The following is a 23727-nucleotide window of genomic DNA, read 5'->3' as shown; positions in this document are numbered from 1 at the left end:
CGCGCGCCGTCGGGGTGCGGAAACCTGCCGTGCGCGCGCTCGGCCCCCCTCAGACGCGCCGGGAAGGACCTCCTCCCCGTCCCCGGGCCCCGCCTGGATCCCGGTCCCAGGAAGAGATGGCACTTCGCCCTTCGGCGGGAGGCGGCGGCCGCAGGTCGGAAGGCCATCGGCTTCGGGGGCCCGCCTGCAGCCTGCCGGCCTTTCCTCCGACCCCGCCCCCGGATCGGGGTCAGAGGAGCAGCATGGAGGCCGAGGACCTCCAGGAGGAGCTGAGCTGCTCCATCTGCCTGGACTATTTCGAGGACCCGGTGTCCATCGAGTGCGGCCACAACTTCTGCCGCGACTGCCTGCGCCGCGGTTTGGCGCAGGGCTGCAACCAGTTTCCCTGCCCCGAGTGCCGGCGGCCGTCGACGCCCTCTGCGCTGCGGCCCAACTGGGCCCTGGCCCGGCTGGCGCAGAAGGCGCGGCGCCGGCGCGAGGGCCCCGCGTCCCGCGGGCTGTGCGACCGTCACGGGGAGCCGCTGCGGCTCTTCTGCGAGGACGATCAGCGACTCATGTGCATGGTGTGCAGGGAGTCCCAGGAGCACCAGGCCCACACCATGGCCCCCATGGACGAGGCCTTCCAGAGCTACCGGGTGAGCCGGCCGTTGCAGGGTTGCCGGAATTGCGTGGGCACTTGTACTGTTTACACTAGGTGGCCGCTTTTGCCGCTGGAAGCATGAAACGCCCCCGTGGCCCCCTCCCAGGCTCAAAAAAGTTAAGCTACTCACCGATCTCCGGGCTGGAGTTAAAACAGGGATTGGGAGGGGGGTGTAGTCCTCCTTGCAGAATTTTCAAGGGACTGGCCTCCTGGAGTTTAAGACAAACATTGTAGAAGGTTATATACCAGTGGTGTCCAATAGAAACAAAAAACACGAGCCACGCATGCTACTAAAGTGTTTTTCAGTAGTAAAAAGAGGCAGGTGATGTTAATTTCAATATTTTTTTCAACTACATCAGTAACATTTTATTAAGAGAATTTTTAAGATAAGCAGACGAAAAACCACGGGAAGAGCAATAAATAATATGTTTTATTTAACCCTCTTTTCCAAAATATTATCACTCGGTATTAACTGATAGGAAAAATTATCAGTGAGATCGTTTACTTTTTTTTTCATGATAGGTTTTTGAAATAAATCTGTGTTTGCTTCACGTTGACCGCACACATCAATTGGGACTAGCGGTATTTCAGATGCTCCCGTGGCTGAGGTTGCTCTATTGGACGATATGGTTTATACCTGCAAATATCATAGACCACGGAGGATTTGAGAAAAGCCTGGCTGAGGGGATGGGTCAGGATTTTGTGAACTAACTTCTTTCATCAGTTGGGAAAATGAGTGTTAGAATTTGGAGATGATCTGGTCTTCCCATCTTAGGGGTTAAGAAGCTTCGGTTAAATAAATCAGTGTGTCATACGCTACTCCAGCCACGTTGGCCTTCTTGCTTTTGTTTCAAGCCTGTTCTCTCTCTCTACCCGTACTTCCCATCCTTTAGATCCTTTTAGAGTTTAGCTTGAAGACCTTCCTTGCGCATCCTTTCCAGAGTAGCCCCACCCCCTTCCGTTACTGACGGTGTCACTCCAGTGGTCTCCATCTGAATTGGTATCTAGTAAGTACTTGCTGAATACACGAATTTCATGACAAGTTAAAGTGGATTGTAAACTGTCAAACGCTGTACAGTTTTTTATCAACTGACTGCAAACAGGAAACAGGTGCGGTTAGACTAGAAGGGGTACATTCGTTTCTTTAGTCAGTCATCTTTACTGATGCTTACTGTATGCGAGTTGGTACCAGCCCACAGAAGGTTTGAGGTTAGTGCGATCAGACAGGGGTGAGGCGAGGCTTCCCAGAGAAGTGAAACATGAGTTCATCCTTGAAGGATGTGAACAGCAAGGTAGGGGAGAGGATTGTCAGGCCAAGGGAACAGCATATTCAGTGTGGAAGAGCATGTGAAAAGTAAGGGAACCAGAGGATGTTTGGGAGTGGGGCCCACGGGAGAGAGGAGGGCAGGAGTTGAGGCTGCAGAAAGAGGCAAGGGCCGTGTCACGGAGGATCTTGTTCCACCACGCTAAAAAGACCGAGCTTTCTCTTTCAGGGGTTGGGGAGTCATGGAAGGATTTCCAGGCGGGGGAGGACATGAGCAGTTCTTTTGTTTTAGCTGAGAAGGCTTCTTGGAAGAGGTGGGATTTCAGGATTCACTAAAATGGGCCGACAGGTAGGGAGAGCGCAGGTAAGGGCGGGTGGAGTGTCATGAGGCTGACTGGCCAGGTGTTTAGAAGGCAGGTCATGAGGCAGAATTCCTCAGTATCTCACCTTTCTGACCCTCCTCTGCTTGTCACTGCTCTGTTTACCCACCTCCGCCTCCACCCCCACCCCAAGTTGGCCAGAAAAGCAATAGGTTGCTCAGGGTGGAGCTACCATTTCCACCATCCTGCTACCAGCACTTACTCAGATGGGTGCCCCATGTCTTAGACGTTTGGAGTTGCCTAAGTCCGTGGAAACCGTCTCCCATCCTCTCCTCACACCCGAGCCCGCAGACAGTGTGCTAGGTGCTTCTGCTTAGGATCTGGGCCCCCGAGCCCTGCATCCAGGAAACCTGCTTTGATGCATTCCCAGCCCACTCTCCTTGCTTCTTGGGCCACACCAGGGATAAAGGACACATATTGGGACTACCTGGAAGCACTTTTAAGAAATATTATCCACTGCTCCCCCCCCGCGCCCCCAACCTGGGGTTTTGATTCAGTCTGTGGGGCTCTGGGCAGCAGCATTTTTCAGAGTTCACTAGGTGATTCGAATGTACAGATAGGATAGAGAACCATGGACCTGCATGCATCTTAAGACCTTCACAAAGAAATCTCAAAAAATCTTTCAGAGCAGAAGTTGTTTTCAACAGTCATTGGTGATGGGGAGAAAAAGAAAACAGAAAGAGAAATAGCTTTGTAAATTTCAGGGGGGAAATTGTTTGCCTGAAAAAGAGCTTCCAAGCACAGCTCTTCCTTCCCTCATGCCAGTGTTTAGTCTGCTGACTCTGGGAGCTGATCCCTGCATTACTATTCGTACCTTTAGCCAATATTTCTTGAGCCACCCGTTTTGTGTCAGACGCTGTTCTGCCGTACCAGACCCAGCACTGGGAATACCGTGGTGAAAAAGCCATGGAGCTTATCGTCTAGGCAAGCTGAAGGGTAGGAGGTAAACGATAGACCAAGAAATAAAATAATGCAGTTGGCGACATGTGCTGTGAAGAAATCAGCTGCCACGCCAGAGAAGTGACCAGGGCTTTAATAACAGGATCGCCTTTCTGAGGAGATGACATTTCAGTTGAGACTTGATGGGTAAGGACTCAGCCATCCGGCAACTGTGGAGAGAAGGTCACAGCCGGACAGCAGATTCAAAGACCCTGAGGCTGAGACGATGCAGGACGTCTATATGGAAGGGAAAGATCTGTGCATCACGTGCAAGGGGAAAGGTGGCATGAGATGAGCTGGGAGATGCAGGCGAGAGGGGTTACGTTGGACCGTATGTGTTTGCATTTTCCTGGTGGTGAGAAGAGCCAATGGAGAATCTTAAGCAGGGGACTGACATGAGTTGACTGGTTTTTAGAAGGTTATTCTGGCTTCTCTTTGGACATGGCTGGGAGAAGGACCAGATTGGAAGTAGGGAGACTGGTCATGAGGTTGCTGTCATTGTCTAGACAATGGGTGATGGTGGTTTGACCTAGGAGATAGTAGTGGGGACGGCAGGTAGGCAGATTTGATGTGTATTTTGGAGGCAGACCTACCTGCCTTGATTAGATGTGGAGGTTACAGCGACTGAAATTCACAGAACCTAAGAGCTGGGATGGTGTTTAAGAGACCATCCCATCCAGGTGTCATCTTCTAGGTAAGGAAGCTGCCACCCAGGAGATGGGTGAGGCTGACTTAATCACAGATCCATAGCTAGTCTGTGAAGGTCTAGTCTGAAACTCAGACCTGATTTGAAGTTTAATGTCATTTGAACTCCTTTATCACAAGTCAACAAACGTCTTCATTCTATAAATGCATGCTCTTTTATTTTTGTTTTATATACGCACAATTGTCTGTTAAATGAAGAGAAAGTGATTTTTTTAAACTGGTACCCTAACCAGCTTTGAAATGCTCGGTGTTGCCCTCCTGCCACCTTGTGGCGATTTCTGTTACTGCAGGGAAGAAGAAGTTTTCTAATCTTCCCAGAAGAGTTCTTAAGTTTACTCAGGAGCCCTCTTAAGATGCTTTCTGTGGCAGGATACAAAAAGACTTAGGTATGATGGAACAGGATAATTCATACATACTGGAATTGTTAAGGGCTTTTAAAAATTGGAAAGTTCTATTTAAAATACATTTATTTATTTATTTTTTGTCTTTTTGCCTTTTCTAGGGCCGCTCCCACGGCATATGGAGATTCCCAGGCTAGGGGTCTAATCGGAGCCGTAGCCACCCGCTTACGCCAGAGCCACAGCAATGAGGGATCTGAACCGCATCTGCGACCTACACCACAGCTCACGGCAACACCGGATCCTTAACCCACTGAGCAAGGCCAGGGGTCGAACCCGAAACCTCATGGTTCCTAGTCAGCTTCGTTAACCACTGCACCACGACGGGAACTCCAAAATACATTTATTTTTATTAGCAAACAAAGGTGAAAACTTAGAGCATTCAGAGGAACTGTTTATCTCATTATAGGCTTCACACATACATCAGATTTGACAGTAATATATTTGACCAGTCTGCCTCTGTCTCTAAGGTCATGCCTGACATTCTGCTATTTTTTTTTTTTTTAGCTTTGATAAATATATTTTTTTTATTGAAGGATAACATACATAGAGAAAAGTGCACAGATCTGAGCATAAGTGGGATGTATTTTTACAAAGTGAGCATCCAGGATACCCCAGCAACTAGCTCAGGAAAGAGAACTTGCCAGTACCTGCAGATCTTTCCTCATGCCTTACCCCAATCTTGACACACTCCCACCTCAAATGTGACCCCTGCTCTGACTTCTGTAAGCATCGCTTATGTTTGCCTGTTACAGAAGCCAAGCAGAATGTTTCTGTTTTCTGTTTTGGGCTTGATTTCTTGTTTGGCCTTAGGTTGGTAAAATCCATCCATGTTGTTTGAGGTGGCACTGCTCTGGTCAGTCTTGTTGTGTGGTGGTCTAGCAGCTATGTAGTGGTAGACACTCAAAAACGGCAGCCAAAAGGAGATGCAAGTGACCTCTAGCAAAAGAAGCTGCCTGGACAGCTGTTATACATTCTGCTATTAAGTGCTGCCCCTCTGCTGCCTACTTTGTTGATTCTAATGGGCCCCCCCTTTTTTTTTTGGCTTTTTAGGGCCACACCTGTGGCACATGGAGGTTCCCAGGCTAGGGGTCGGATTGGGGCTGTAACTCCTGGCCTACACCATAGCCACAGCCATATGGGATCCGAGCCTCGTCTGCGACCCACACCACAGCTCATGGCAACGCCGGATCCTTAACCCACTGAGCGAGGCCAGGGATCAAACCTGCATCCTTACGGATGCTAGTCAGGTTTGTTAACTGCTGAGCCAAGACGGGAACTCCTAATGGACTCAATTTTTAAAAATAACTTGTTTGGGTTTTTAAATTAAAAAAAGAATGTATTCCTCTTGTAGAAATTCCGACAAAACAGAAATTTATAGAGTTTCTGGTTCTCCGCTTCCAACTTCCAAGCCATTCCCATCCCCTGAAATAAGCAGTGCTCATACTCCTTAGGCACATATCCTTCCAGATTTTCTTCAGTTCAAATACAAACGTGCAGACATGCACAGACATACGTATATTCTTTTCAAAACAGAATTCTACACTATATGTTGTTTTACAGCCCAGTTTTAATTTAGCATGTGAGTATACAGAGCGCTACCCAAAATTGATGGAGCATATCAGTATACCGTAATAAGTCCCCGCTGATGGATGATGAGTGATGCTGCAGTGAACCTTCCTATACATCGTAGTTTTGCTAGTCTTTGTTGGATATTATTATCATAAATAGGATTATGCACATTTTAAATTTCAGTAAATCCTACCACTTGCTCTTCAAAAAGACAGGACCTTTTTTCTCTTCTACTCTTATGCCTGTGCCAGGTAGATATAATGCTTGAAATAATTTCTAGTTTTTTCTCTACTTCATAGGCAAACTGTACATATTGTTATGATGATTTGAGACCAGAATAGTTATGCTTGGCCTGAGGTCGTCTTCAGCATTTTCTTAACGTCAGCCTCTGTTTGGATTAGGTGACTTTTAGCTCTTGAACAAAGAAGATACTTGGAGATGATTTCTTGCTTAGATGTGTTTCTGCTGGCAGGGAAAACTTCTGGAGGCTCAGTGTCATCTGACGGCCAAGTTGGAGAAAGCCATTGGTTTGCAGGACTTGGAGATGAAGAATACTGCAGAGTGGAAGGTAACAGTAGATGTGGTTGGGTATGTCTTTTCTTCTCTCTCTTTTTTGGTTGCACCTACAGCATGCCGAAGGTCTGGGCCAGGGATTGAACTCGCACCACAGTAGTGACAATGCCAGATCCTTAACCTGCTGAGCTACCAGGGAGCTCCCGGTTGGGTATTTTTGGGTTTTGCTGGGAGGAGCTTGCAGGGTCTCAGCAGCTGTCAGGCCCCTTGTAGATAAGGGGCTAGAAGAGGAGGTAACTCTCTACTGACCTGTGGCTCTGGGCAACTTGAGTTCCATACACTTCATCCTCTTACCTCAAGGGTCATGCCCTTTTCTTTCCCACTTGGCTCCCTAGGTTGGAGTTGATTTGGGCCCATGGCATTGGGGAAAGCAAAGGGGATCTTGCTTCCAGAGATGCTAGTCTGGGTGGATGGCATGACATGGGCGCACACAAGCACATCTTAGACTTAACTAAATAGCTCGTGGTAACAAACCTGACTAGTAGCCATGAGGATGCGGGTTCGATCCCTGGCCTCGCTCAGTAGGTTAAGGATCTGGCGTTGCTGTGAGCTGTGGTGTAGGTCACAGATGTGGCTTGGATCTTGAATTGCTGTGGCTGTACAGGCCAGCAGCAGCTGTAGCTCCAATTCGACCTCCACCCTTAGCCTGGGAACTTCCATGTGCCACGGGTGCAGCCCTAAAAAAGCAAAAAAAGAGAAAGACTTAACTAAATGATAGGTGTTGTGAGAGCTAAACGCAATAATAGATGTGCAGATGCATTTTAGTTTAAAAAGTATTCAAGCCTGAAAGGATCCGGGAAGGCTAACTAAGAACATGCCACCTGATGGCCTTATGTGTGCAATGGGTCACTTTGCTCTGTAGGAGAAATTAGCAGAACATTGCAAATCACCTTTGCTTTAAATAAAAATAATAACAGATAATTTCAAAACGTGTACAAGCAAGGCATTGCTATCCGCAGTAGAGACTCAAATGTTAGGAAGAATGAAGTAAGACTCTGAAGACTAGGACCGAGGTGTCAGGTCGGTATGGAGAAAGGAGAAGGGGAAATTTGTAGGGGGCGGGCAGGGGCTTTTCTGGAGGAGGCGATTGGGATGGAAGGATCTTGGAGTTGGGGGGAGTCGTGTGCACGGAATCTAGGCACCAGGGGCGGGCAGAGCAAGGACTGAGCACCTCTCCTGGGGCTGCAGGAGAAGATGAAGAATCAGCGCCTGAGACTCAGCGCGGAGTTCGCAAAGCTGCGTCTCTTCCTGACTGAGGAAGAGCAGTTGTTTCTTCAGAGACTGAGCCAAGAAGAAGAAGAGACGAAGAAGAAACAGAGAGAGAAGACGTTAAGGCTCAGTCAGATGGTCAGTGCCTTGAAGCAGCTCATCTCAGAGGTGAAGGAGAAGAGCCAGAGCCCCGAGCTGGAGCTGCTTCAGGTGAGAGGCTGGGAGACGGGGTCGCCAGCTTTGCGGGGTTTTCCTGGCCATCACTCCCCCAGCTCCCTCTTGTCTCTAGAGCTGCATGTCCTTCCTGGTGAGTGGGTTTAAGAGAAGGCATGGTTTCCCTCTGTTGCTGTTTGTGGTATCATTGTCATCACACAATTAAAGAGGCAGAGATTCACCATTCAAAGGCAAATAACGTGACATGCGATACTTAGATTCTCTTGGTCTAATAGTTTATCCAGGACACAAAGCACAGCTAAGACTCTTCCATTCATCTTATGTATATGTTTGTCATTCTTAGTTAAAACCACAAAACAAAGCAGACATAAAACCACAAAGTGGACAACTGTATCAACGGTTTTTAAGAAATTTTTTCCTTTTTTTTCTCTTTAATTTTCTTTAATCTGGAACGCTTCCCTAGCCATTTTTTCTTACATGGATGACTTTTAAAAATTTTTTAAATTTAAAAAATTAAAAAATTTTTTATCACTTAATGAATTTTACTACATTTACAGGTGTACACCAATCATCACAACCAAATTTTGCTGCGTCCAAAATTTTGTATCAGTGGTTTTTAAGAAATTTTTTGTCTTTCTTCTTCTTTTTTTGCTTTTTAGGGCTGTATCCAAGGGATAGGGAAGTTTCCAGGCTGGGGATCAAATTGGAGCCACAGCTGCCAGCTGTGCCACAGCCACAGCAATGTGGGATCCGAGCCACGTCTGCGACCTACACCACAGCTCATGGCAATGCGGATCCTTAACCCACTGAGCAAGGCCAGGGATCGAACCAGCAACCTCGTGGTTCCTAGTTGGGTTCGTTAACCACTGAGCCACGATGGAAACTCCCTACTTTCTTTTTTTTTTTTTTCCACATTATCCTCCATCATGTTCCATCACAAGTGATCAGTTATAGTTCCCTGTGCTATACAGCAAGATCTCATTGCTAATCCTCTCCAAAGCAATAGTTTGTGTCTACTAACCCCAAACTTCCAGTCCTTCCCACTTCCCTCTTGGCAACCACAAGTCTGTTTTCCATGTCCGTGAGTTTGCTTCTTTTCTGTAGATAGGTTTGTTTGTGCTATATGTTAGATTCCAGATATATGTGACATCATGTGGTGTTTGTCTTTCTCTTTTTACTTCACTCAGTATGAGTCTCTAGTTCCATCCATGTTGCTGTAAATGGCATTATTTTGTTCTTTTTTATGGCTGAGTAGTATTCCATTGTGTATATGTACCACATCTTAATCCATTCATCTATCTTTGGACATTTAGGTTGTTTACATGTCTTGGCTGTTGTGAACAGTGCTGCAGTGAACATAGGGGTGCATGTATCTTTTTCAATGAAAGTTATGTCTGGATAAATGCTCAGGGTGGGATTTGGTCATATGGTAGTTCAGATTTAGTTTTCTGATGCACCTCCATACTGTTCTCCATAGTGGTTGTACCAATTTACATTCCCACCAACAGTGCAGGAGGGTTCCCTTTTCTCCACACCCTTTGCAGCATTTGTTATCTGTAGTCTTACTAATGATGGCAGAAATTTTTTTTAAAAACATTTATTTATGTATTTTTTGTCTTTTCTAGGGCTGCTCCCGTGGCATATGGAGGTTCCCAGGCTAGGGATCCAATTTGAGCTGTAGCTGCTGGCCTGTGCCACAGCCACAGCAACGCAGGATCTGAGCCGTGTCTTCAACCTACACCACAGCTCATGGCAACGCCAGATCCTTAACCCAGTGATTGAGGCCAGGGATCGAACCCTCAACCTCATGGTTTCTAGTCAGATTTGTTAACCACTGAGCCACGACAAGAGATCCGAAATTTTTTTTCTTTTTTCTTTTCTTTTTTTTTTTTTTTTTTGCTTTTAAGGGCTGTACCCACGGCATATGGCTAGCGGTTGTATCAAATCTGTAGCTGCTGGCCTATACCACAGCCATAGCAGTGCAGAATCTGAGGTTTGTCTTTGACCTACTAGGGGTTGAATCAGAGCTGCAGCCACCAGCCTATGCCACAGGCACAGCAACATGGGATCCGAGCTGCATCTGCAACTTATACTGGTGCTCATGGTTGGGTGGATCCTTAACCCACTCAGCAAGGCCAGGGATCGAACCTGCATCCTTATGGATACTAGTTGGGTTTCTTAACCCACTGAGCCATGAGGAAAAGACTATGTTGTGTTAATCCATTGGCTTTGGCAACGTGAGGTCATGTGTGACACTGATAGAAAAATGCCTGCTTACGGAGTGAGTGACACATCTCAAGGGGAAGGTATATGACTTACTTATTTCTTTCTTCACAGAATCCAAAAGATGTGTTGACCAGGTACGCGCTCTTGCTTTCGTCTGGAGGCCTGAGTAAATGGGGAGAGTGGAAACAAGGCCTGGGCTCAACCTGGGCCCTGGCGTGAGGGGCTGTGGATGGAAGAGGAATCCTACTCGTCGCTCTGGCCACAGGAGGAATGGGAGAGAAGCAGTCTGAGCTTTGGGCCTGGGACCTCCAGGTGGGAGTTGGGGGTCTTGGCGGTCCTAGTTGTCTCCTAAGAGCAGCCTTCTGGACTTTTCTTAGGTGTGAGAACCAGGACGTCAACTATTCCCTTGAAGTTCTGCATGTGAAGACTGTGTGTCAGCTTCCAATGGTGAAGGAGCTGCTGAAGCGATTCCAAGGTGAGCACACTTCAGGCGGGTTGGAGCTCCCTAGACATCTTTCAAGTCAGAGAAGGAACAATGGGAGAAGTCTGGAAAGGAAAGAGAAAACAGGGCATGAGCTGACAGGAGGGTGAGGAAAATGGTACCAGCTCCTTAGGGATACGTGGATATAGCTTCATTCAAGAGACATCCACTTAACACACACTGTGTGTTTGAAGGGAGTGGTGCAACAAAAAGAAAAAGGCTTATGCTTCCCGAGAATACGTATGCAAATTGGAGAGACAGACACATGTCACTTACTGTTCTAGAGTAGGATCCAGTGTTCTTTGTGCTGTGAGTAAAACAGTAACGGAAGAACAGAGGAGGGCCTCTGTTGGGGGTGAGGTCGGAAGGTTTTCACAGCAGAGGGGACAGTTGTTCAGGGATGTGAAGGATGATTAGGGGTTTGCCAAGTGGAAAATGAGGGTATCCTCTTCCAGGCAGAGGCGGCAGCCTGAGCCAAGGTGTGGAGAAGGAGCGGGAGGGTGTCTGGTGTGACTCAGCCCTAAGGCGCCTGTGGGGGGCAGGAACTGAGGTGTAGGACACACTGCAGATAAGCCTTGTGGATCTCGGGCAAGTGCCAAGGCCCATACAGGCTGTAAAGCTCTGCACTCAGCTCTCAGGTCCCGTCCCTGCTTCGGAACCACGTGTGGACGTCCGCTTCCAGCTCAAATGAAGTGACAGCGACTGGCTTTACTCTTTTGCCTGAGACTTCGTTGAGTTAAAAATAACCCCAAACACAAACCACAAGAACCAACACTTTGTAAAACCCTGGACTTCAGGCAGTGGGCCGTGACCCATGGGAAGTGTGAGATGAGGTGAGCCCTATGATGGTCCCAGCTCAAGAAGATTGATGGGAATTAAAAAAAAAAAAGAAAAAAGAATATCCAACAACGTTAAATCAGTGTCTAGCATCCAGTCAAAGATTACCAGGCAGGTAAAAAGGAAAACACGACCCACGATGAGGAGACTCATCAACTGAAACCAACCCAGGATTGAGCTGGATGCTTAGAATAAGCACAGACGTACATAACAGTTATAATTATTTTGTCAAGAGGCCTATAGGGGCATGGAAGATATAAAAAAAATCCCAGGTCCGACTTCTGGAGATGAAAGCTGTGGTGACAGACGAAGAATGAACTGTTTGGGCTTAACAGGGGATGAGACAGTGTGTACAAGAAGAGCTTCACGAACGTGAAAAGGTGGAGCACTGGAAACGATGCAGAATGAAACAGGAAGAAACCTGAACCAGTGGAAATGGCATCAGCGAGCTGCCGGACGACTGCCTGCAGCCTTCTGTGCGGTAGCTGGGCTCCCTGGAGAAGAGGAGTGGAATGGGGATGAGGCAGGAGAAACATTTAAGGAAGCAATGACCAGCGGCTTTCTAGATTTGATGGAAGCTGTGAGTGCACAGATCTAAGAAACTCCAAGAATCCTCAGCACGAGAAAGATGATGAAAACGCCACCAAAACCAGTGATAAAGACAAATTTCAAATGCAACAAGTGTAAGAGGCTATGTTACTTAACAGTGGAACCAAGATAATGATGCCACGTTACTCCCTGGAAGCCATGCAAATGGGCAAAATCTTTAAAGGACTGAAGGCAAAAGCTGTTAATCCAGAATTTAATTCCTGACAGACGTACCCTTCAAAAGTGAAACGAAGATGTTTGCCGATATCCAAAAACTGGAAGAGTTAATCAGACCAGCACTGCAAGAGATGTTACTGGAAGTCCTTCAAGCAGAAGGCAAGTGATACCAGATGGAAGTCAGGTCTATACAAAGGAGTAAAGGATCTTCTGAAATAATAAAAAAGAAATACATACTTTTGTCGTTATTTAAATCGCATTAAAAGGTAATAGGGATGGTTAGTTTATGTGTTAATTTGACTGGGGCACCAGGTGTCCAGATTTTTGGCCAGACATCATTTTGGGTGTTGCTGCGAGAGTGTTTTTGGACAAGGTTACTATTTAAATCAGGAAACTTAAGTAAAGCAGCTTGGCGCCCCCCCCCCCCCCCCCCCCGCAAAGCTGGTGGGCCTACTCTCATCAGTTACAGGCCTGACTAGAACAGAAGGCTGCCCTTCTCCTGATCAAGAGGGACCTCTACAGTAGACTGCCGGTAGAGGCAATTGGACTCCATCTGCAGCTTTGGTTCTTTCTGCCTGGTGGCCTTTGAACTGGAACATCAGTGTTCCCTGGGTCTCGAGCCTGCTGTCACGTCAGTGGATCTGGACTTGCCAGTCACCATAATACATAAGCCAGTTCCTTCTACTCTCTCTCTGTACATACGCACACATCACATTCATTCTTTCTCCCTGGAGAATCCTGACGAACACCATAACTGATGTTTAAACACAGAAAATAACGTATTTTTATGTTAGCAACATATTTACAAGTAAAATGCACAGTAATAGCATGATTGGTGGGGGGAGGAATGGAAGTCACCTCTGCTACAGCTCTGACACGTGAAGAGGTATAGGAAGCACTGGAAGACAGGCTTCCAGGTTAAAGGTGTGTGTTAGAAACCTCACGGCAACCGCCAAAAACATGACAGCTCGTAAGTCAACAGAGGAGATAAAGTGGAATCATAAAACTACGTACTTGGTTAATCAGAAAGAAGGCAAAAAAGAGGAAAAACGAATAGGACAAATGGAAAACCTAAGATGACAGAAGTCATACTAAGAATCATATTAAGTATAAATGGTCTGAATATCCTCCTCAAAAGGGAGAGATTGGTTAGACTGGGTTAAAAAAGCAAGACCAACTCTATGCTGCAAGAAACAGACCTTAAACATCAAGACCCGTATGTGTGAAGAGTAAAACAGTGGAAAAAGATATGCCATGCAAACAGTGAAAAGAAACTTAGAGTGGTGTTATAAATATATAGATTTCAGAGCAAAGAATATCACCAGAGATAAAGTCAATTCCTCATGATAAAGGGGTCAGTTTACCAGGACATAACAGTGCCGCACATTTATACACCTAATAACAGAGCTTCAAAACGTATTAAGCAAAAACTAATAGAGCTGCAAGGAGAAATAGACAAATCCACAGTTATAGCTGGGATTTTCAGTGTCTTTTTAAAATAATTTTTATAACAAGTAGGCAGAAGAGCAGCAAGGATAATCGACTGAATAACACTGTGAATCATCTTGGATAACACTGTCAACCAAAAACTTCCCTGGTGGCTCAGTAGGTTAAGGATCTGGCCTTATAACTACTGTGATGCAGGTTCAGTACCTGGCCTGGGACTTCCACATGCCGGGGGCACGGCCAAAACCCCCAAATTAAAATAACGCTGGCAACCAACTTGACCTCACCATTAACATGCCTACCCCACCCAACAATAGCAGAATACACTTTTTTGAGTAGTACATAGAACATTTCCCCAGGTAGAACAGCGAGGGCCACGAGACATATCTCAGGCTTCAAGCCGTGCAGAATCTGTCCTCCAACCGCAGTGCCTTTGAATTGGAAGTCAGTAGACAAACAAATCTTTGAGAAATCCCCAAATGTTAGCAAGCTAAATAACACACTTGTCCATAACCCATGAATTGAAGGTGAAATCAATAGGGAAATTAAAAAGTACCTTGACCTGAATGAAAAGGAAAACACAGCATGTCAGACTTGTGGGCTACAGCTGAAGCAGTACTCGTGGGGAACCTTCTAATGCTAAGCACCTCACTGGAAGAGAAGAATGTTCTTAAATCCGTGACATCAGTTTCTGTCTTACGACGCTGGAAAAAGAAGAGCAGATCCCCAGAGAAGCAGAAGAATGGAAGTAATAAGAATCAGCATAAATCGTTGCAATAGAATATAGAAAGACAACAGAAAAAATGGTTGGAACCAAAAGCTGTTTCTTTGAGAATATCAGCTTTATCCATGTGCTTTACGCAGAGGGACTAGGAAAGAGAAGACATAAATGACTAGTATCAAGAGTGAGGGAGGCACCATCGCTGCAGCTTCTGGAGACATTAAAAGGATAGTAAGGGAATATTATGAGCAACTTTATGCCGATAAATCTGACAACATAGACCAAGCTGACTCAGGAAAAAAACAGATAACTGGAATAAGCTTATTTCTATTAAAGACATTCACGTTATAGTTAGAAACCTTCCCAAATGGCTTCACTCGTGAATTCCCCAAACATTAAAGAAATACCTCTTCTACAGAGTCTCTTAATAAGCAATTGAAGAGCCTGTTCCCCATTTGTTCTATGAGGCCTGCATTAGCCTGATACCCAAATCAGACAGAGATTCCAAGAGAAAAGAACTGCAGGTCGATATCGCTCATGAACAAAGAATTCTAAAGAAAATTTCAGCAAATCGAATTCAACAATGTGTTACATCACAGCCAAATGGGATTTAGCACAGAAAATCAGACTTGGTTTTTAACATGTGCAAATCAGTGTAACAGGAGCAAATAAAAGAAAACTAATTGATCACTTCAGTAGATGCAGAAAAAAAAAACAAAAAACCTTTGTCAAAATCTAACATCTATTTCGTTAAAAAAAAAAAAACCCCAAACCAAAACACACAACAAACCAAAGAGCCATGGAGAGCATGGGAAGGGAGCGAATTCGGAGGCAGGAAGTGAGGTGCTGAAGGTCTGAGCAAAGACGGGCGGTGAGAGGGCCGAGGGAGAACTTGAGTGGTGGCGGTTGGGCGGTGGACTGGGTGGGACTTGGTGGGTCATCAGCTGCCAGGGCCGGAGGGGGAGAAGGATCCAACAGCGCCAGGGTTTCCAGGTGTGTTTGGCTGGAGGGAGAGAACACAGAAAACCAGTCGTCCGCGTGTGAGGGAGGATTAGTCCCGAGGGATGGAAGGGGATGCAGGATGCCCTGATTTAGATGCTGAGTTACCTGCTGGGGGCTTGCGGATGTGCCTGGTGAAAGAACCAGTAAGGAGTCCTTGTTCATGCGACCTCTGCGTGCATCTGTAGGAAGCACCTGATTCAACAAGGCAGCGTCTCTTACGGGTTCTGCACATTTTATGCTGATAGTGAAGACGGGGGGCCGTGAAGTAATGGGCTCCCCACCTTCTGGGCCTCGGTCTTTTAGAGCAGCAGAGAAATGAAGATTTCAGGTTGCTGAAGGCCCTGCTCTGGTCTGTTGGGCCCAGCTGAGGATCAGCGGCAAGACCCATCCGGAACAGCACTTGGTGGGATGAGAGGGACGGCACTGAAGCTGGGAGGGCCAGGCATTTCTGGGGGAGGGTTGGTGGAAGGCTTTCACGGCTCAGCTCTCATTTTCTCTGCAGTGCCTGTAAATCCCGCTCTGGACACAGCTCACCCCAAACTTGTCTTCTCCCAGGAAGGGAGATACATGAAAAATGGAGCAGCAGCAGCCGGCTCTTGGCCGTTGACTACCGCCTGGAGCTACTTGGCTGGATGGAGGAGTCATCAGAAGACCGCAGGCTTTGTGGAGAGGTTTCGGCACCTGCCCTGTGTTTTGGGACAAAATGTTTTCACTTTGGGAAAATACTACTGGGAAGTTGAGAACCGAGGTGACCTGGAGGTCGCGGTGGGGGTGTGTCGGGAGGACGTCATGGAGGTGACGGAGGACTCCGAGATGTCCCCGTTTGTGGGCATCTGGGCCATCTGCTGGAGCTCTGCTGGCTTTCGGCCCCTCACAAGGCCCCCTGCGAGTCCCACCAAGCGGGAGCCAGCTCTCCACGGGGTGGGCATTTTCCTAGATCAGGGGGCCGGGGAAGTCTCCTTCTACAGCGCCGCGGAGGGGGAGCACCTGCACACTTTCTCCTGCCCTGTCTCCAACCTCCGGCCATTTTTTTGGTTGAGCCCATTAGCATCTTTATTCATCCCACCGGTGACGGGTGGGAAGTGAGGCTGTCCTTCCCCGGCCCAGGACACCTCCCCTTTGGCCCTCAGCCCCCACACACATGCACCCTCCGTGGTGCATCGGTGGTGTCCAGATTCTAGTTTCTTGTTTTGTTCGGCTCCCTGGATGTCCTGTGCCGTCACAGATGTGGGGACTCTGCCGGGCACCTTTCCAGGAGCCGCTGGCCCGCTTCTCACTTCTTCTGGTTCTTTCCAATTGAACTGCTCCCTGTACACTCTCTGGGTGCTTCAGGCCCATGTGATGTAGTTCTGGCCAACGAGTTAGTGAGAAAGTCTCCTAGGGGCTTCTAGGGAAGGTCATGGAGCCCTTAGAAAGGGATGCCAGTGAGACACACGGCCCCTCTCCTGCCGTCAGCAGCTCTGCTGGAACTGAGAGGAGTGCAGGGAGGATGAGAGGAAGGAGGCGCGGGCAGTGTTGGCCGCACGAAATGGCTGGAGTGCCCAGATCCCAGATTTCTTATTGCATGAGATTACTGCTCCATTTTTGTAGAAGGCAGTTTTACTTACGTTTTGGTCACTTGCCGTCTGAAGTGTCCTGACCAGTGTTGCAGGCCCACAGGGTGGACAGCTCACTTTTTTCTGAAATTGGACAGACTGATAGCATTGCTTTTTTTCAGGCATGTAATTCCTCTTCTTTCCAGTAAGTACTGAGGTCCCTTCCTTGCCTAGGTTAGAGAATCAAGGCAGACTTTCTTTACTCTTGCCTGTGCTGCTGCCCGACCATGTCTCTGCCCTCAAGGGCTCGTCGTGCTCTGCCTTTGTCAAGTTCATGTATTGTGTGCACGGGGCCATTAACACCAGGGCAGAAACGTTGGGAAACACTCAAGTATTTACCCACTGTTAGCCTCTTCACATAATGCTTCTGCATGACTTCCAATCGCCCAGTGAAGTGGACATTAAAATCCTGTCCTTACAAAGGAGAAAACACCTTTAGCATAACTCTAGCCGTACTGCCCAGCTGGCTTGTTGAATCCAGGTCTGTCTGAGATGAGGGCCTCTGCTCTTTTCTCCTCCACGTGTACCTGTGAGCATTTGGAATGCTGACTCTCACTCACCAGCATCTGCATTTCGGGTTTTAACTCTGTTCCATGTTGTTATCCTGTGTATATTTTTTGCTCACCTTCCCGCTCTAGAACGTATGCATTTAGAGGATTGTGACAGTCACTGGGTAGTTATTTAAAGACGGTGACTGTTTCTCTCTGGTTATAAAGTCATGCATCCAACGTGACGAGGAGCCTTATCCCCAGAGGGAATGCTGTCCGCACGCATACATGCACACGGAACTACTGCGGGAGAGGTGCTGTCACAAGCCAAGAACCTCCTGATTTCAGACGTCTGGGCTCCAGAACTGTGAGACAACATCTCTCCCTTGCTTTCAGCCACCCAGTTCATGGTACTTTGTGATGGCAGCCCCAGGCGTTCCTTCAGTACGGTGAGGTTAAACTCATATATGACGGCAAGACAAAAAGTTTAACAAAAATTTTTCCTGCCCTTTGGCCTCCTCTCTCCCTGCCCACTCTGTGCCTTGTGTATCTCATGCATCAACCGAACCTCCCCTATTAGCAGGCACACCTGCTCAGCCGTGAAGGGCACCAGGCCCCCAGCATCAGGCCAACTCCTTAAAGATAGCATTCCTTCTTGATAAGGAGTCACTTGGTGCTTCGATCTGGATTGTGTAAACGGTCAATAATACATCCTTTCATGTACAGCCTTCTGTCTCCAAAAACATAGACCTGCCTTCGCTTCTAACAGGCATCTCAGGCCTTTCTGAGATGCTCATCCCAGGTTATCCTCAAATTTGACTCAAATCAAATTTCCCACTTCTTAGATGGACTTGTTAATTTTTTGTTGGCAGTACCTATGTTGTTAATTTCCAGTCCTTGGGAAACTCACCAGTGCATTTCCTCTACTTTTCCGTCGTCGGGGGTGGGGGTAGGGGGGTGTCGAACCAGGTTGATTGGTTCTGCTACAGAGTCTTTGCTGTCTGACCTCGGGGAGGCTTTGTGAGCTGCTGGGTAAACAAAACTTGATCCTTTCAGCCCTGGCATTTCCTTTACGTTTTCTGTCATGGAAGTTGATTCCAAACCTTTCCCTCTTAAAGCAAAAGCCTTCATACTCCTGTAGGAGAGGTAAAAGGTCCCTTCTACTTCCCTGAGATTTTTAGCTGGGACGCTAACAAAAAGGCAGATTAAATGAGAAAAACAGTTTTATCAATGCACATGGCACACATCATCCAGGAGAAACATACAATGAAGACTTAAAGCAGTGGTGAAGAGTTCTGGCTTTCCTTTGCATCTTCAACAAAGAACAATATAGGTGTGTGGAGAAGTGTGAGGACACAGGAAGGCAGTTTGAGGCTTCCAGGGGTTGCAGACTGGGAAGGGAAATCTATGCAAGGAAAGCAGCAGGCTCTTCTGGCGCTGCCTTTGGGCTGAGTGAGTCTCCGGTGAAGGGGGAGTTTGTATTCTGCCTTTAGGATGTCTGGATTTGCTGCGTCATAAATGCCTTCAGCTCAAAATAATTTTTATATCAAAGAGGCATATTTTGAGGTGACATTCTGGTTTCCTTCATTGCTTCTTATTGCCAAGAACTTGCATCTGAGAAAAAAAATTTTTCTTCGCACTTTACCCATCTGATTAATGCTTCTTTGCCTCTTTTAGGGGCTTGATATTGGACCCTCTCTCACCTCCTCAGGTATGGGGTGGGACCCAGGTGTCATATTTGTTAAAAATCAACTCCTCTAATACATCTGATGTACAAATGGGATTAAGAGATGTGTCATAGTTTCCTATTTTCCTTAGTTTCTCTGAATTTTTTACTCAGTGTGATAAAAAACTCTTTAGGAGGGGTATTTATTCAGCTTTTCTCAAGTTTATTTCACCAGCAGTGAAGACTCTCCAGGAGACAGTTTGACAACCACTGTTTATCTTGCACTTTCTTTTTTGTTTGTTTTTTGTCTTTTTAGGGCCGCTTCCATGGCATATGGAGGTTCCCAGGCTAGGGGTCCAAGTGGAGCTATAGCCGCCGGTCTATGCCACCGCCACCGCAACTTGGGATCCGAGCCGCGTCTGCGACCTACACCACATCTCACTGCAACGCCGGATCCTTAACCCACTGAGCGAGGCCAGGGATTGAACCTGCGTCCTCATGGTTTCTCATCGGATTCGTTTCCACTGAGCCACGACGGGAACTCCTGCCTTGCACTTTCTTGAAGTGATCTTGACCGTCTCACATTTCAACCTAGATTTGGGCCCACAGCCCCCAAACTTGGTGGGCACATGCTTTAAGCCACCCGTTCTGTGTGGCCCTGGATTAGGTTCTGCTGAAGTCTCTTCCCCTGGAGACCAGGCTTTTGTTAAGGAAAACACAGGCACATTTTTTTTTTTTTCCTCAGGGTTTTCTGTTCTTCCCCTCCCTGCCAGAGTCATAAGGTTTCTCAGCTTTTCACTCTGGGACTTTGGTGGGGTTCCTGGAGGTAAAACCCGTGAAACTATGCAACTACCCCAATACTGAAGCCCCTCTAAGTTCCTTACTTTTAAGCTAGCCCACCCTCAACCTTCAGCAATTCATCACAACTACCGTTTAAGTATTTCAACTGGTTGTTGGCTCCAGTGGACTTGGCTTCCATGTTGAGCAGACTCGGCTTCAACTCTGCAAATGTGCCTGTGTATCCAGATTTTCGGGTGGCAGTTTGTCATTAAACCTCAGTTCTCTGATGGGTCCAAGAAAAGCCACTGATTTTCAGTTATCTTTTTCTTGTAAGGATGTAAGTAAGTTATGATCTCCCAATTCTTTACATGTTGGAGCTGAAACTGGAAGCTTTCTTTTATAATATTAACATAGCTTTCTTACAGAGCTCTATAATGGTTAATTTCATGTGTTGATTTGACTGGATTAAGGGATGCCCAGAGAGCTGATGAAACACCTCTGGATGTGTCTGTGCGGGGCTTTCCAGAAGAGGTTAACATTTGAATCCATTCCCTAGTGTGGGTACACGTCATCCAGTCTGTTGAGACCCTGAATAGAACAAAAAGGCAGAAGAAGGGCACATATGTTCTCTGTTGAGCGAGGATATCCATCTTCTGCCTTTGGACTTCTGTGCTCCTGGTTCTTAGATCTCTAGGCTTGACTGGGACTTCCCCCATTGGTCTCCAATTTTGGGGCCTTTGGATCTCAACTGGAACTTTCACCATCAGCAACCCTGGTTCTCAGGCCTTTAGACTTGGCCTGAATTAAACCACCAGCTTTCCTGGTTCTCTAGCTCTCTGCAGATTGTGGAACTTCTTGGTCTCCATGATCACATGAGCCAATGGCCAGTGACTATTTTATTGATTCTGTTTCTCTGAAGAAGAAGCTTGACTAATTTCACTTCATATAGTTGGGTCTTGGTTTTTTCCTGTACGGCCTGTAAATTCTGAACTGTTATTCTAAACCCACTCATCTTTAAAGTTACCGTTTGTATAGTTGCATTAAAATATACTGCCTTGCTCGCTGTTTTCCATTAGCTTTATTTCTTGTGTCTTTTTTCCCTTTTCTGTCTTCTCTAGTTTTATTATTTAAAAAGTAAAATTCATTTTATCTCATTTCCTTATTATTTACACTTCTTTTAAAAACTCTTGAGTCACTGCCCTAGAATTTACAATGTACATTTTGAGAAATCGGAATCTACCTTCAAAGATTATGTTATTTCATGTGGTAGGGAAAGACTTTCTAACACTCTGAGCTTGCTTCCCAGTCCTTATTCCATGGTTGTCAAACATTTCACCTAGGCATGCAGCAAACACCCAACACATGATTACTGTGAATGCTTTAAATACTTACTTGTATCTGGTGTGTTGAAAAATGTTAGGAAAGATAATTGTTATAGAATCCCCATGCCAATGACTTAGAAGCTATAGGCTACGTTCAAATAGCCAAGAGACCTTCTGAGGAAAGAGAAAAAAATCAGAGTTTCTCTGTAGTCTGGATGCAGAGGGTTTAGCTTTTCATTCTGGGTAACCTGGGCCGTTTCCAGGGTTAAAAGCAAGCATGCAGGAGGTAGGTGATTCTGAAGTGGGAAGGGTTTCCAGAGTCAAAGGGACGAGGGTCCTCTGAATAAACCTGAAAGTATAGCTTCTCTGTTCTTCGTCACAGTTGTACCATCATTGGTGTCATGGTGTAGACCTACAGAAGGCTCGCCGATAGGTCATCTCATTTTTGTTTCTCAGCAGGGTACACACTTTCAGGTCTTTTTTCTTTTTCCCTTGTAAAAATCTCTGGCTTTAAATCTGAATCTACTTTCAGACAGTATATCACTTCATGTGTAGTGAAAGACTTTAGTCCATTTATACTTAATGTCATTGAGTTTAAATCTGTCAACTTGGTTTTTAAAAATTTGCCCTTTTTTTCTTCTATTACTCTTTTCCTACCTTCTTTTGATTTAATAAACTATTTAAAATTTTTATTTTATTTAAGCTATTGGATCTTTACAATGCTCTGTGTCCTTTAAAAGTATTTATAAATTTGACATTTTGGTTAGCTATTCTTGAACAAAGGTGACAAGAATACACAGTGGGGGAAATTTACAAGGCTTTTCAATAAGTGGTTTTTGGAAAACTGGATCTCCACGTGCAAAAGAATGAAATCAAATCTGTATCACACACCATACACAAAAATCAACTCAAAATGGTTTAACTAATTAAAGGTAAGACCTGAAAATATAAAACTCCCAGAAGAAAACATACAGAAAAAGCTTGAAATTGGCCTTGGCAATGATTTCTTAAATATGACATCAAAAGCACAGGCAATAAAATTATCAAACGAAAAAGCTTCTGCACAGCAAAGGAAACAATCCACAAAATGAAAAGACACCCTATGGGATGGGAGAAAATATTTGCAAACCATGATCTGATAAAGGGTTAGTAACCAAAATATATAAGGAACTCCTATAATTCAATACTGAAAATTAAATGACCCCATTAAGAATGGGCAAAGGATCTGAATAGACATTTTTCCAAAGTAGACGTAGAAATGGCCAACAGTTAGAAGAAAAGGTGCTCAGCATGACTAGTCATCAGGGAAATGCAAGTCAAAGGCACAAAACTCACAGCTGTTTGGATGGCAGCATATGGAAGTTGGAAGTTCTCAGGCGAGGGGTCAAAGTGGAGCTGTAGCCGCCGGCGTACACCGCAGTCACAGCAATGCGGGATCTGAGATGCGACTGCGGCCTACACTACAGCTCACGGCAACGCTGGATCCTTAACCCACTGAGCGAGGCCAGGGATCGAACCTGCATCCTCAGGGATACCAGTTGGATTCATTTTCTCTGCACCATGACGGGAACTCTACCTCAGGGTGTTTTAAACAAAATACTCTCTTGTTTTTCTTTTGATTTATCCTTTGACAATGGGTTATTTAGAAGTATGCTCTTTAGTTTCCATATAGTCGGGATTGTCCCATGTATTTGGAGGAATTTCTCTTACGATTTCTGATTGTGTTCTGAGAAAATATTTTGCATGATTTAAATTCTTTCTAAATTTATTTATGCTTTATTATGGGCCAGAATATGGTCTGTCCGAATGTGCACTTAAGAATGTGTATTATTCTGGAGTGTTCTCTAAGTGTCAATTAGGTTTATTTAGTTAATAGTTTTCTATTATTTCCTCAAATATTTTCTCTATCTCTTCTGTCTCCTCTCTTTCAGTATTCCAATTATATGTGTATATATTAGGACATTTGAGGCTGTCCTAAAGCTCACAGATACTGTTCATTAATTTTTTAGATTTTTTCCCCCTATCTTTTTATTTTGGAAAGTTTCGATTGCTGTGTGTTCATGCATCAGTATTTTCTTTTGCAGTGTTCAATCTGCTGCTCATTCCTCTAGGGTGGTTTTCACTTCAGACGTTGTAGTTGTCAACTCTAGAAATACTTGTGTGTATGTGTGTTTGTATCTGTTTTATATTCTTTGTCTTTATTAACATGTTTGATCTTGCCTCTAGCACTGGGAACATGTGGAATATGTTGTAATACGTGTTTAATGTCTTTGTCTTCTGTCTGATCTCACCAACATAATCACTAAAATAGCTCACATCGTCTATTGAGTATCAGTTCTGAGTAGACTTCAAGTCACTGCTTTTTCTGTTCATCATGGTTAATCGCATGCCTGGTTATTTTTTGTTGATTACTACACACAGTGCATTTTATCTTGTGTGTTGGATATTTGTGTTTTTTGTTTTTTTTTGGCTACGCCTGTGGCATGCGGAATTTCCCAGGCCTGGCATCCAACCTGTGCCACAACGGTAACCAGAGCCATAGCA

At 45.7% G+C, this 23727-nt stretch overlaps 1 protein-coding gene across 1 annotated transcript; it reads left to right on the top strand.

Annotated features, from left to right (window-relative positions):
- On the top strand, positions 11–22410 carry TRIM4 (tripartite motif containing 4). The gene is made up of 6 exons (XM_003124333.5): positions 11–635; positions 6371–6466; positions 7660–7890; positions 10192–10214; positions 10458–10555; positions 15835–22410. Exons 1-6 carry the CDS (start codon positions 117–119, stop codon positions 16416–16418), a joined length of 1551 nt encoding a protein of 516 aa, XP_003124381.1. The 5' UTR covers positions 11–116; the 3' UTR covers positions 16419–22410.

This window comes from Sus scrofa, chromosome 3, assembly GCF_000003025.6.
Source record: "Sus scrofa isolate TJ Tabasco breed Duroc chromosome 3, Sscrofa11.1, whole genome shotgun sequence".
Taxonomy (NCBI): Eukaryota; Metazoa; Chordata; class Mammalia; order Artiodactyla; family Suidae; genus Sus; species Sus scrofa.
The sequence above is the reverse complement of the archived record's forward strand: the minus strand, read 5'-3'. Positions and strand labels throughout refer to the sequence as shown.